The 14,532-nt window shown below is 45.4% G+C and overlaps 1 protein-coding gene across 1 annotated transcript in view; it reads right to left on the bottom strand.

Annotated features, from left to right (window-relative positions):
- LOC114352296 (neuroligin-1) overlaps window positions 1-14,190 on the bottom strand; it is a 31,177-nt gene extending 16,987 nt beyond the window's left edge. The window contains exons 1-8 of the mRNA XM_028303837.1: window positions 14,091-14,190; window positions 10,283-10,475; window positions 8,435-8,553; window positions 6,593-6,745; window positions 5,667-5,864; window positions 3,930-4,065; window positions 3,291-3,539; window positions 2,707-2,968 (exon numbers count right to left, since the gene is read on the bottom strand). Coding sequence (XP_028159638.1) covers window positions 2,707-2,968; window positions 3,291-3,539; window positions 3,930-4,065; window positions 5,667-5,864; window positions 6,593-6,745; window positions 8,435-8,553; window positions 10,283-10,475; window positions 14,091-14,190 — 1,410 coding nt within the window. The remainder of the gene's footprint in view (window positions 1-2,706; window positions 2,969-3,290; window positions 3,540-3,929; window positions 4,066-5,666; window positions 5,865-6,592; window positions 6,746-8,434; window positions 8,554-10,282; window positions 10,476-14,090) is intronic.
- Window positions 14,191-14,532: the final 342 nt, after the last annotated feature.

Here is a 14,532-nt window from a genome sequence, read left to right as displayed (position 1 = left end):
TTCCATAAACAATAACATTATCGTATTGGAAATTACAAAAAATATAAAAATTAAAAACATCAACCAATATAAAATCACAAATTATACAACACAGTATAAAGCTTTAAGGGAGCATTTAACAAAATTATATATACCTACCTTTTATCATTTCAATAATCCTCAATACAATAATAACATTTCTTCAATAACAAAGACAAGCTTATCTCTAAATTTATTAAAATTATAAATAGTATGGTATAGTATTTGGCCACTTTGTCTGCTCCAATATATCTGACGGCGACTGTACTGAATGTAGGCCCTCCCCCAATGAATTGCAGATTGACCAGTTTGTAGCAGCCTGCAAGCTTAATAAGTGCGCACCTATGTGGGTGGACGACCCACACAGCATTTGTACAAACAATTTCATTGCGAGCTCTAAACTTAGATAAATTCTTAGAAGATTTCGTGGTCTGTTAAAGATATCCAATCGTATGTGGGCGGAGTGTGGACAAACTTTCCAGTTACGTAATTCGCATGAAAAGCTCATTTATTCAACCCTATCTAGATAATACTTTGTCAGCGCAAAAGTTATCTTACGATCTGTGCCAATAGTAATAAGCAATCTTGGAAAGAAATGAGGCTGACTATCATCGAGACTAGAATAGAAACAAAGGAACTAAACAAACCTACCTTCCTGTATTTAATTCGAGTAGTCTTAGGCTGGGTTGCACCATCTTACTTTAACTTTGACAAACGTCAAAAATCTGTCATACTCCATACAAAAAATACCGGTTATCGTTATAGTCACGGTCAAAGTTGGGTGGTGCTCAGCCTTACTGTATTTAGATTATGTTGATGCCTAATCTCATTCAAAATCAATAGCACAAAATAAGTAAAATAACAAACTCAGACTTTGAAATCTCGTGCTAATTTTATTATATCATAAAATAAAGTAGAGGAAACAGAGGGGCAGATTAATTTGTAATATCTGCTTTATTAATTTAACTTAATGAGGCGTTTGTTCATCTAATGAGAGATAAAAGGGCCCAAGAAGTAGGTATCGCGCTTGTTAGCCACTTTTGTTAATTAGTCTGAAAATGTTTGAACTCGGACGCTATTATACAATATACAAAAATCCATTGTGTGAAATAACAACTCGGTGCGAAGTCAATGAGCCGACTTCGATATCTCTCGATCAAGCCGAGGGCTATTCATGCCTCTCGAATGACGACAAGTTGATATGAACTACTTCGGGGAAATCTATATTGGTCTTATTAATAAAGGACTTGTTAGTTACAATTTCACGCCCTCAGTGATGTATGTCAGTATTACAGTCAAATAGTTCGTGACACCCAAAGTAGCCAGGAAGTTACTATTGGAACAAGATTGTGTTGTCAACTTTATAGCCACTTTGGATGTCACGTGACTATTTGACGCTGTCTGTACCTTCGGCAGAGAAGGACAATAAGAAACTTTCTGTATGAAAACAATTGAATGGGGAAGGAAAATACAGTAAAAATAGAATTGTAAAATGTAGTAGGTATGCATTAACAGGTCACTAAAAAGATGACAGACAGACAAATTCCAAGCATCGCAGTCTCTATCTACTGGAAAACCGTCGAAATGTTTACGGTGTAATAGCAGTCAGACGCCGCGAATGGGCACCGGACGCCACGAACTCCATGGACAATTCGATACCGAGATATTAATGGCGCTAGTTTGGAAACGAGTTCAATTTTTAGTGTAACGCCAAAATAGGAGGTCCATTGGTCGAGCGGGATATTGCATGTTCCTGACTTTGTTTGGAATACAAATGCCGATAGCTTTTTGTCTACACCACTATTGGATCGGAAGTGCAGGACTTTTTTCAAGTAATTCAGTTGGTATCAGAAGCAATAGTTGCAATAGGTTTATTTATTGTGCAATAAAACGTGTGCCTTTGGATATTGATGGATTTTTCCATTCCTAAAAGATCAATAGTGATGTTCTAACACCTTTTGGCTCCTCTTCTTGCGTACAGCTGGGCCACTGTCAAAGTAGGTGCGGCCACAGCGGCATCACTTAATGACTCCAGCGTGGCATCGCGGATATTGATGCGGTATAATGTTCCTTCCTTAGAAGATCCATCGTGAAGTGTTTTTACCTGAGGATAGTCAGAATCTCTACTCTGATGCGCGAAGTGTGCGAAGTATGTCTTAGCCCCTCTCTTTGCATGTATCTGGGCCACCCTCAAAGCGGGCCCGACCACAGCTGCGTCACTAAGTGACTCTAGCGTGGCGTCACGAATGTTGATGGCGTATATTGTACTTTCCTCCTAAGAAGATCCATCGTGCAGTGTTCTTACCTGAGGATAGTCAGCATCCCTGCTCTGATGCGCGAAGTGTGCAAAATACGTCTTGGCCCCTCTTCTCGCATGTAGCTGGGCTACCCTCAAAGCGGAAGCGGCCACAGCTGCGTCGCTGAGTGACTCCAGCGTAGCGTCGCGGATATTGATGAAGTACAGTTCCTTACTAAGATCCATCGTGATGTTCTTACCTGGGGATAGTCAGCATCTCTGCTCTGATGCGCGAAGTGGGCGAAGTACGTCTTAGCCCCTCTGCTTGCATGTACCCTCAAAGCGGGCCCGACCACAGCTGCGTCACTAAGTGACTCCAGCGTGGCGTCAGGAATGTTGATGGCGTATATTGTACTTTCCTCCTAAGAAGATCTATCGTGCAGTGTTCTTACCTGAGGATAGTCAGCGTCTCTGCTTTGATGCGCAAAGTGTGCGAAGTATGTCTTGGCCCCTCTCCTGGCGTGCAGCTGGGCTACCCTCAACGCGGGCGCGGCCACAGCGGCGTCACTCAGTGACTCCAGTGTGGCGTCACGGATGTTGATGGGGTGCTGGATGGGCTTCTCCCAGTCCGTGTACTCGTTGCGGATGGCCGCGAAAATCTCGTTGCGGTGGTACCGGTACACGTTGCGGACGTATGTACGGAGGATTCGATTCCTGGGTGGAGTAAAAATTTGAATTTTTTGTGAATTTGGAGGGTCATACCTAATGCTAAAATAGTTATGAAATTCTGTGGCAGTGAAAAGGTTAATTTAAAGCTGTATAAGTATAGTAAGCGCCCCTATAAAAATGTAAAGAAACATTTTCCTTTGTGGCTAAACGCAAAACCGCGAGAGCCAAGAAAAAAAGAAACATCTGATTTTTTAAAACTAGTTAATGATGAGTATTTAGCGGTATTGCTGAAAAAAAAAACATTGCCCAGTTATTTATAAGGCGTTAACTTTAAAAGTTAGACATACAAACAGGAAAACAGGCTCACCTGTGTTCCTCCTCAAATCCGTGTCTAATATCGTCTTCACTAAAGAACTGGTAGCTCTCGGTAGTAGCTACCACCACCGCCAGCGCGCAGTCGAGGAAGGCGTCGCTGGCGTGCAGCGCGCGCGTCGGCGGCTGCGCCTGCGCGTCCCGTAGAGGCACCGACGGTGCCCAGCCCGCTAGGAAGCGGGCTCGAGGCGCTTCGACTGCTAGTAATGCAGCGAGCGGCCTAGCGCGGATGCATTCTAGTAACCTGGTTGGGGAAATATTGTTTTAGCAGGACTCTTATGATAAAACTAGGAAAGTCTTATAGTGTTAAAGAGTCACATGAGGCGTCATGAATTGGAACCAGCTCCCCGATGGAAGGCTTAAGCTTCAACCACTCCAACGCACGATCAAAGGCCAATGCCAGGTCGTGCGACCCATGACAGTTCACGCGACCTGTCATTTCCCTATGATCGCGCCGGCGCTGGCGATCTGCACGCGTTGGTGTGATTAAGCATTACTGTCTATAATGGAACCACTGGGACCAATGGGACACAAAACAATAAATACAAAGTTCTGTGTACTCGTACCTTCATCTAATGATAAATTAACAATCAAATGGACTGAAAAGTAAGAATGCTATGGTACACAAACTTACCAGTCGTCGGTAGTGGCTCCGTCTGGCGTGCACCGCAGTGCCTGCGCCGCGTGGTCTCGCGCCAGGGCTGCGTCGGGCGCCAGTGCCGTCGGACTTAGCGCGGAGCCACTCAGCAGGAGCACTCGTGACACCAGACCTGGTACAATACCGGGGTATCAAAACTCGTATAACTCGGTTCTATCATCATTTTGTAAATAGGTAGTCAGGGTACCGTCGAATAAGAGCATTCAACACGTCCAGTGGCGTCTTTTAAAATAGGGATCAGTAAATATTGACGCAATTATTGTTCCTATCATAATATTTTCTACAGAATCGAAGAAAGGTGGAGTACGGGACTATTCCCACTTCTCGTTGCCACCACTGCAACTCCTGTGTAGCCAGGGTCTACAGCTTGAAGAAAGAGGGAGTAGGAAGATTGTGCAGAGACAGAGGCTGACGACCTCAATTGTTAATGTGCGCCACATGCACATTGGCGTTTCTTAGAGGAGGCCCACGTTCAGATGAGGACTAGGTACAATAGTTAATAATGATCCTCATAATATTACCCAAGCAATTACTTGTTTATACAGATGGCAGTCTAACTTTGGTCTCGGGCATCATGAGCAGCGCGTTGGCAAGCGCGGTGCCGGCGGCGTGCCCCGGCTGCGTGACGCGGCGTCTAATGTAACCTAAGGTATACAGTTGGTGCAGGCTACCTTTGGTCACCGTCGGACGGGAACAGCTGTGTGCTTCCAGCTGTTCCTGTCGCCCCCCGTCCTGGGGGGCTTGTAGGGCCCGCCGCGTAGGCGGGCAATCGCCTGTGGTAGGGGCTGTGGTAGAGAAGGCTTTGTCCGGAAACCCACAGTCTCCTCCCACTTATGGCGAGTGACGGAGCACCGGGGTCTTTTTAGTGGGTATGCCTCGTCCTTCTGACTTGGTGAGCCCCACATAACGAAAGAACATAAGAAGGTATGCAATTCAACGCATTTTTTCCCCGTAAAAAAAAGGCTACCTTTGGTCTCCGGCATCATGAGCAGCGCGTTGGCCAGCGCGGCGCCGGCGGCGTGCCCCGCCAGCGTGACGCGGCGCGGGTCTCCCCCGAAGGCGGCCACGTTGCGTTGAACCCACGCCAGCGCGGCGACGGCGTCTAATGTAACCTAAGATACAGTTGGTGCAGGCTATCTTTGGTCTCGGGCATCGTGAGCAGCGCGTTGGCCAGCGCGGCGCCGGCGGCGTGCCCCTCCAGCGTGACGCGGCGCGGGTCGCCCCGAAGGCAGCCGTTGCAACCACGCCAGCGCGGCGATGGCGTCTAATGTAACCTAAGGTATATGGTGCAGGCACCTTTGGTCTCGGGCATCATGAGCAGCGCGTTGGCAAGCGCGGTGCCGGCGGCGTGCCCCGCCAGCGTGACGCGGCGTCTAATGTAACCTAAGGCATACAGTTGGTGCAGGCTACCTTTGGTCACCGTCGGAGGGGAACAGCTGTGTGCTTCCAGTTGTTCCTGTCGCCCCCCGTCCTGGGGGGCTTGTAGGGCCCGCCGCGTAGGCGGGCAATCGCCGGGAGGGGCTGTGGTAGAGAAGGCTTTGTCCGGAAACCCACAGTCTCCTCCACTTATGGCGACTGACGGAGCACCGGGGTCTTTTTAGTGGGTATGCCTCGTCCTTCTGACTTGGTGAGCCCCACATAACCTACCCTGCGGGGACAGGGTAGGTTATGTGTAGGATTCAACGCATTTTTTCCCCGTAAAAAAAAGGCTACCTTTGGTCTCTGGCATCATGAGCAGCGCGTTGGCCAGCGCGGCGCCGGCGGCGTGCCCCGCCAGCGTGACGCGGCGCGGGTCGCCCCCGAAGGCGGCCACGTTGCGTTGAACCCACGCCAGCGCGGCGATGGCGTCCAGAGCCGCGGCTCCCCCCGCGCGATGCGCCGGGTCCGAGCGGGAGCCGGGCGTTAAGTAACCTGAGAGAAACAATTGGTTGAACATTCATAAAGTCATTGCACCGCAAGGGGAAATTAAGAGGCTTCAGAATTTTCCTATTTGCTACCTTTTTCTAACTCTCCGAAAAACTACACAGTGATTTTCCTTGAAATAGCGTGTTGTAATTAAAAAACTCATTAAAACTCATTTATTTCTGTAAATAGGCTTAAAAAAGCACTTTTACACGTCCCAGTATTAACCCTACCACTGCTTCAGGACAATAAATGGGCCAGTGCTGAGAAGAAGCAGCGCAAGAAACTCAGTCACTATTGTCAGCCAATCTATCCCTTTTGGGTTCAATTCCTACTTTTTCAGCTGATGAAGATATCACAAGTTTGAATTGTTGAAGAAAATTGCGATTTCGTGCTTCAGAAGGATGCTAAGTCAATAAAATAAAACAGAAATATGCCTGGATCATAAAATTTTCTGAAATAAATCTGAGTTATGACCTCAGTTCTTGCAACCTACACAACAGAATAAATGACAAACCTGAGTAAAGCATGCGCTTACCTTGTCAACATCTGCTGGTGTTAAAAGGGTACACAATACTAATCCATACCTAATAATCCTAGCCTATGGTTGAGGGTGACGACGAGCAGGTGCGCGCGCGCGGCCAGCACGGCGCCGTCCAGCGCGTTGCCGGAGCCCCACTCGTGCTCGCACCACGCGTAGGGCGCCCCCAGCCGCCTGGTCGTGCAGTAGGGCGTACCTAACAGTCCTAGCCTATGGTTGAGGGTGACGACGAGCAGGTGCGCGCGCGCGGCCAGCACGGCGCCGTCCAGCGCGTTGCCGGAGCCCCACTCGTGCGACGCGCCGCCCGCCCACACCACCACCGCGTAGGGCGCCTCCACGCCGCGCGCGCCTAAGTATACATTTTTTTTAAATAAGGCTTTTAGGTGCGTATTAGAAAACGAAGCTCACAACTCCATTAAATTTCAAGCTTATAGATAGTGCCATCCACAAAGACGCGCCCACCATTCTTCCGCTAATGTTTGAGTGTTATCGGTACACGCTAAATTATCCATGATGGCACACGCAGACTACAATGATGACGCTCGGATTGCTCGGATCAAATTCCCGCGTTTCCCACGACTAAAAATTGGTAAGGCGCGTCTTCGTGAATGGCACTCGATAAAAATCTATTACACATTGCACAAGCCACCGACCACTAGAGATGGCCACTACCACTCGTGGCAGCCACTCTACAGGACTGAACTTTGGTAGTACCGTCACTTATGCTAAGACAGAGATCAAATCGAGCTTTGAGCATTATCCCAACTAATATTATAAATGCGAAAGTAACTCTGTCTGCCTGTCTGTCTGTCTGTCTGTCTGTCTGTCTGTCTGTCTGTCTGTTACGCTTTCCCGCTTAAACCTCGCAACCGATTTTGATGAAATTTGGCATAGAGATAGTTTGAGTCCCGGGAAAGAACATAGGATAGTTTTTATCCCGGTTTTTGAAACAGGGACGCGCGCGATAAAGTTTTTCTGTGACAGACAAAATTCCACGCGGGCGAAGCCGCGGGCGGAAAGCTAGTTTTCTAATAAATAAGGAAGTAGAAACATCTGAACGAGTAGAACAATACCTACTAATGGAAAATAATGTTGTCATTAATTTGACGTAAAATTTTGAATGGACATGAATTAACTTATGTAAACAATTTAATCTTTTGTTTTTCGTAATTTGGCAGTAATTATATTTCTAACATACGACGCGCACAACAGTCGGAATAATTATAATGAGGAAAACTCAACGTGAGGAAAAATTCTTAAATAGGAAAATTTAATTTACTGAAAGTTAACACCAGCCATTATATTATTTACGAAGTTGTTCGAAATTACTTTCTAAATAGGAAATTATTTATAAAATGTTTGGTATAATTAATTTTCGTTAAAAAACATTGAATAGAGACGTAAATAATGTTATTTTATTTTTGCCAATGGTAATAAATTATTATGAAAACCATTATTTCACCTTTCCGACAGCAAATAAGAAAGTACTTTTCCAATAATTGATAACTTCCCGGTAATATTTAATGCTCCTCTCTACTTATAAGGTTTTCTCAGAATTTGTGAATGATGTTCATCTCTTAAATTACCATAAGTGCCTTAGAAAACGAAATACAATATTTATTTTCTTTCAAAGCAAAGCATAAACAAAAGATGGGAAATTAAGCTTCAATGTCTCATAATTCAAATGTTATTCAAATAAAATTAGCAAGGAGACTCATGCCCGTCAATTATTGTAAAGCAGGAGAAGCTTCCATTTCGAGAGAGGGACGCTCAAAACAAAAATGTACGCACAACGGCACACAAGTTACTCTGGTATCTTATGTCCTCTGAAAACCAGTGTCTTGGCACTTGGCAGTAAAATGTCAACTGTCAAGATGATACTGAGTGGGTGGTCTCTTTGGCAACATTTTTTTTCTCTTTTCTCTTCATTGTTTTTGTACTTTTTTTTTATTAGTTGTCAAATATATAATTTTCCTTTCTTTTCTTTTTCTTTCTTTCTTTATGTAGTTTGTAATAAGTGCTGTTATTGTGTACTTACCGCTACCGGGCACATAGATGTTGAGGTACAGGCAGTCTTCGCTCTGGTTGGCCAGGAAGGGGACAGTGGCTTTGAGCTCGTTGTACAGTCCTAGGGGCATCTTCGATAGCGCTGCACTCCTGGAAAACGCTCATGCTATTAACATCATAAAATATCATAGTAAGGTACAGTCAGTATCAAATAGTTCGTAACACCGAACGCCTTGGTCGGCCGTTTGGTGTAGTGGTTCGAAACGGACTACTATTCCGGAGGTAGCGGGTTCGATTCCCGCACAGTACAAACATTTGTGTGCATGAACATATTTGTTTGTATTGGACTGGATGTTTTCTATGTATAATAAGTATGTATTTACAAAAAAAAATATTTAAGTTTGTTTATATCCGTTGTATAGTACCCATAGTACAAGCTTAGATTAGTTTGGGACTAGAAGCGCAGTGTAAAATGTTCAGGGATATTTATTATTTATTATTATTTATTAATGTGACCAAAAAGTTGATAGATCAATCTGCACAATATTGCGTTCCGAATTTTTGACTACTTAGGTGTGACAGTCTATTTGACGCTGACTGTACTAAGATATTCCAGACTTTTTATCGCTAATATTACGCGTAAAGGATCGTTCAATCTATAGATATTTAAATCAAGAGTTTATGTAAATACATAGATTCTCAATTTCAGCTTAGGCTAATTTCAAGCAGATCAAATTAATCTTTTCGGATCGTACCCAATACGTGACTCCAGATTGTTGTCCGTATCTCATAGTTAAGGGTTATGTAATTGAATTACAGAATCATCAATAGATTACCAGCCCGGCCGGAGCGGGCAAACATCTGGACGGTTTCGGATGAATCAAGCCTGTAATGGAGTTACACTTCAAAGGGTTACACCACATCTGGGTACACTTAAGACGCAATTCCAAAACAAATGTCAATCTCGTGTGAGATAACTTTATAATTGGGGACGTAGTTAGAGTTTAGTTTGAAATGCTTCTGTTTAGGGGGCTCTGCTTTGCTAAATTGGGATCGCAACAATATCCAACTTGGGCTGTGGCTGTTTCAGTTTAAAAATTAGGTTTTTGCGTAACAGATTTAAGTTTATAATTGGTAGCAAACTGAGGTCTTTTTACAGGAAAAAATTGACTAACTCAGGTGATACTTTATAGATGCGATTTCATATTATGTGAGTCATGCAGCAGATGGCGTATCGTTGCGACACTACTGGTTTCTATGTATTTCTTTGAATTGTCTGAAGGTTCTGTTTCCGCCAAACGACGTCAACTCCTATAAAAAGGCCTTTTCCAAGGATTTCTATAACGACCAGTCCTGCGATACCCGTACCCAGGTACTTCCGGCGAACTCCATTTTAATTTCTGAAGATATTTCATAGAATAGAAACCAGTGAGTCGCGGCCACTGGTTGTTGGTGCCTGCAGTAGGCCACGAACTCTTGCCTTCAAGTGCGAGTCTGTAACCTTTCACTTGCTAGGCGACATTTGCTGTTTAAGCAGTTGCTAAAATACCAGTCATACAACTTGTACCTTACATTAATTTTGCCCAAGAGTTTTGTAGTTCTACTTCATCATAATTTCAGCCACAGGACGTCCACACTGCTGAACATAGGCCCCCCCAATGACTTCCATTCTCCTGCATCCTGCATCCGCGCCTTCCTGCTACCTCTATCAGGTCGTCGGTCCACCTTGTGGGTGGACGTCCCACGCTGCGTTTTCCGGTACGTGACCTCCACTCCAGAACCCATCCATTGCCACTTTAGCTTGCTAATCCGTCTGGCTATGTCAGCGACTTTAGTTCATTTACGGATCTTCTCAATTCTGATTCGATCTTCCACTTACTTGTTGGATATGTCCGGGTAGCGCTGCGGGCAGACCGGCGCGTACGCATCTGCCAGCCGCGTGCCGGACCAGGCGGGCGGGGGCGGGGGGGCCCCAAGCCGCGGGGGGCGCCCCGCGTACGGCACCCCCCAGAACGCCTCCACCGGCTCCAGCCGCCGCGACGCCGGCTCCACTATGATCCCGCGGATTGCTCCTGGGGAGGAGAAGATAGGTTAGTCTTGAGGCTTGTGCGTTGAAAATACTCTTCTGATGCCGTCTTCACGTCGCAATCAATCCTCAGCTCCGAACTTTTCCTATTACCTATCTTTGGATTGATTTTGTTGCGGTTCCATTCCAATAGTTCCTTTAAGGAACAAGTAGACCTCGGGAGAAAGGAGACTTGACCTTATAAAACACACTTTACCGGTCACTACCGGCTGTGTTAAGGCCTATTCAAACCTGAGCGATATTCGCTGCCGCTGTGGGTAGAGCTACATACCGCGCGGGTTTCGCTCAGGTATTTAGTATCAAGTATCGCGGCTAGAGCCACCTGAGCGATATTCGCTGCCGCTGTGGGTAGATGTACAAACATACCACGCGGGTTTCGTTCAGGTATTTAGTATCAAGTACCGCGGCAATACCGCTTAGGTCTGAACAGTATTATTACCGCATACCCACTGGGTTTTCTCTGCCGCAGACGGTAGCGAATACCGCTTAGGTCTGAACAGGCCTTTAAACCGTAGGTGGCTATCGATAACTGTTTTGCCTTAGGCATCTTCCAGGGTAGTTGAGAGTGTTGAGACCATAACAAAATTATTCAGAAAACGTTAATTTGATAGATAGGTTATTCGATATTGTATACTATAATAGTACCATAGCGAACTCTTTTGCGTCCGTTATTTTAATTAAAATCTATGAATAAACCAGAATCACAAATGCCATCATGTCAATAATTAGCTATCATTCTGCATCTGCCTCATTATTGTCGCCATTAATCAAACTGTTATTATGCGTCAACTAAGTTATTGATGTACCTACTACTAACGACTTGACAAACTGGCATTCCACGTTAGGACTTACAAGAAATTACAAGGATTAGTAACCAGTAAAGTTTAGCGTTCCAGTGCTGATTAAGATTAAAAACACATCTTAGTTTATCTTACAAATAAGTAATTTTCCAGACGTACTTACATTTCTTTAGTTAAAAATAAATCGGACAGTTCTATTTTTTCAGTATTTTCATAAGGATTTAACATAATCCTGTAGGCACAAGTCGAGAATTGACGAATGAGTGGCATTTTTCCCAGCTGGCCCATCGGCCCGCGTAAGCGTCCAACCCAAATCCGTTTCACCGAGGTCACTCCGGCGCTATTCGGGCCCAACAATTAATTTGGCCCGCCCGATCGACATTTGGTTTACAAACTGCCCCAGGACAACCCGGACAGGCCCGGACGGCCGCTGATTGGGCCCGGGAATTAAACTCGACCCAAAACATGCCCGGCTCTGTCCGGATTATGCCCGCTAGTATTTGTGGGTGTTGCGTACAATTAAAACTGGGTCTTAGTTTGAATTGTTGGTGAGATATTATATCCTCAGATTATAACGTGGGACAATTTCAAATCACCGTGGTTCTTGAGATAGGCTGTTCTAGTTTTGAGTACGATATATCGTTTCGTTTCTCGATATTACACCTTTAAGATGGATGATACCTAGCACCTATTATATGGCTCTCTTCATGGAAAAAGTGAAATATACAGTTACCTACAAAAGAGGTTTTATGTGCGTATTTTTCTAATCACCAAAAATATCTAAATCTTTCTTAACCAAAAAATTTTGTACCTACTTATTTGGTCTACTCATGACTTAATAAATGATTGTTTAAGTTAAGATTAAGTCCAATTAGGATAAAAACTACTCTTGTATTTGGAGGTAAACATTTCAAATAAACGTTAGAGCCATTTATAATGTTAAAAGAAAATACTCATTGTTCAAGTTCCCGACTTCGACATGCCTTTTGTAACATATCATCGTTTTGTCAGACCCCTGTCTGGGGTCCGTCGGAGCCAATACAGACAGAAGTAATTGGAAAAGATTTAGTTGGGACCAATACCACAATAAAGGCAGGTACAGATCGCGAGGAGTATTGTTGTTTCTATGCCAGAGCTAGAGACCAATCTATATCTATACTACATATACTTAATATTATAAATGCGAAAGTAACTCTGTCTGTCTGTCTTGTTTTCATCCCTAAACCACTGAACTGATTTGATGAAATTTGGCATAGATATAGTTTGAGTCCCGGAAAAGGACATAGGATAGTTTTTATCCCGATTTTTGAAACAGGGACGCGCGCGATAAAGTTTTTCTGTGACAGACACAATTCCACGCGGGCGAAGCCGCAGGCAAAAGCTAGTGTTACAATAAAAACATAAAAGTCATTTTCTTTTCAACATAAAAGTCATTTTCGTCAGATAAAGTAGAAATTTTATAGTGTTACTGCTGGTTCAGTTAGTAATTACGAGAAGGAATGCAATTGTAACAACAAGGTGTAATTAAGTTTAAGAGTTCAGCTGATTAGTTTTTAACTCAATATCATTCCTTCGGGGGTTGTTTCACTTAATTGGAAGAAGCTTTCGATTCTTGTATTCGTCTGTATTCCAGGGCACGTACCAACTCTAAATCGTATACGGGTACGATGGTGCCTATGTCGGAGATCAGAGACTTGGGAATAAATGCAGATAGTATTTGTTTTAATTACCGCTGGCATTGGTAATGATGCTTCAACTGCAAGCTCTTGCAATGCATACATAGTCAATAGTCATGTATGGGAAACACTCCATTCACTAGCTCAGTGAACTTATAATATTATGAGTTCAGAGTACCCGTAACTTGTCGCACGAAGCAGTAGGCAAGTGACTAACTCGTAACTGTAATGATGCTTCAAACTTGTGTCTGTACTCTGTGTGGAAATGACATTCCTTACTCACCAGAGTGTTTTGTTAACTGTAGCCCAACCCGATAAATACTTCCTACGCATTATGAGGCATGAAGAAACACGTAACAGTAATACTACAACCACGTGTGTGACAGTAATGATATGTGAGTAGCGCCGCGCACCACGCCATCCGCGCGCTTCATGCGCTATCACGCGCGCTCGATGCGCTATCATCCGCGCTCCATGCGATATCACGCGTGCTCCATGCGATATTACGCGCGTTCCATGCGCTATCACGCGCGCTCCATGCGCTATCACGCGCGCTCCATGCGCTATCACGCTCGCTCCATGCGATATCACGCGCGCTCGATGCGCTATCATCCGCGCTCCATGCGATATCACGCGCGCTCCATGCGATATCACGCGCGCTCCATGCGCCATCACACGCATTCCATACGCCATCACGCGCGTTCCATGAGCCATCGACTCACCGGCGTGTGTGTGCACGATGCGTGAGCTGTAGCGCGGGACTCACCGGCGTGTGTGTGTGTGTGCACGATGCGTGAGCTGTAGCGCGGGACTCACCGGCGTGTGTGTGCTCGCCTGTCGGACCTATAGCGCGGGACTCACCGGCGTGTGTGTGCACGATGCGTGAGCTGTAGCGCGGGACTCACCGGCGTGTGTGTGCACGATGCGTGAGCTGTAGCGCGGGACTCACCGGCGTGTGTGTGCACGATGCGTGAGCTGTAGCGCGGGACTCACCGGCGTGTGTGTGCACGATGCGTGAGCTGTAGCGCGGGACTCACCGGCGTGTGTGTGCACGATGCGTGAGCTGTAGCGCGGGACTCACCGGCGTGTGTGTGCACGATGCGTGAGCTGTAGCGCGGGACTCACCGGCGTGTGTGTGCACGATGCGTGAGCTGTAGCGCGGGCCGGCGGCCGCCAGCGCCGCGAGCACCAGCGCCGCGCACCACGCCGTCCGCGCGATCTCCATGCGCCATCACGCGGTGCTTGCCTGCCGACAAAAGAGGTAATTCGTAAAGAAAACACTAAGGCTGAGTTGCACCACCTAACTTTAACGGTAACTATTCAAAAAAAAAAGTCAAAATTTCTTTATTTGTTTAGACTAATAAATAGTTCTTACAAATCGTCATTTTGCTCTTAAGGAGCCTCTACATGTCTCATAATCTTTTTACCCTACCAGCGCTTCGAGACCAACATATTTTTGGCAAGTGCTGAGAAGAAGCGCCGCAACAAACTCAGTCATCATAACGATTACCAGTGTATTTTGTATGGAGTTTGACAGATTTTTGACGTTTGTCACAGTTAAAGTAAG

Source organism: Ostrinia furnacalis, unplaced genomic scaffold (assembly GCF_004193835.3).
Source record: "Ostrinia furnacalis isolate ACB-3 unplaced genomic scaffold, ASM419383v2 OfSCF1306, whole genome shotgun sequence".
NCBI lineage: Eukaryota > Metazoa > Arthropoda > Insecta > Lepidoptera > Crambidae > Ostrinia > Ostrinia furnacalis.
The sequence above is the reverse complement of the archived record's forward strand: the minus strand, read 5'-3'. Positions and strand labels throughout refer to the sequence as shown.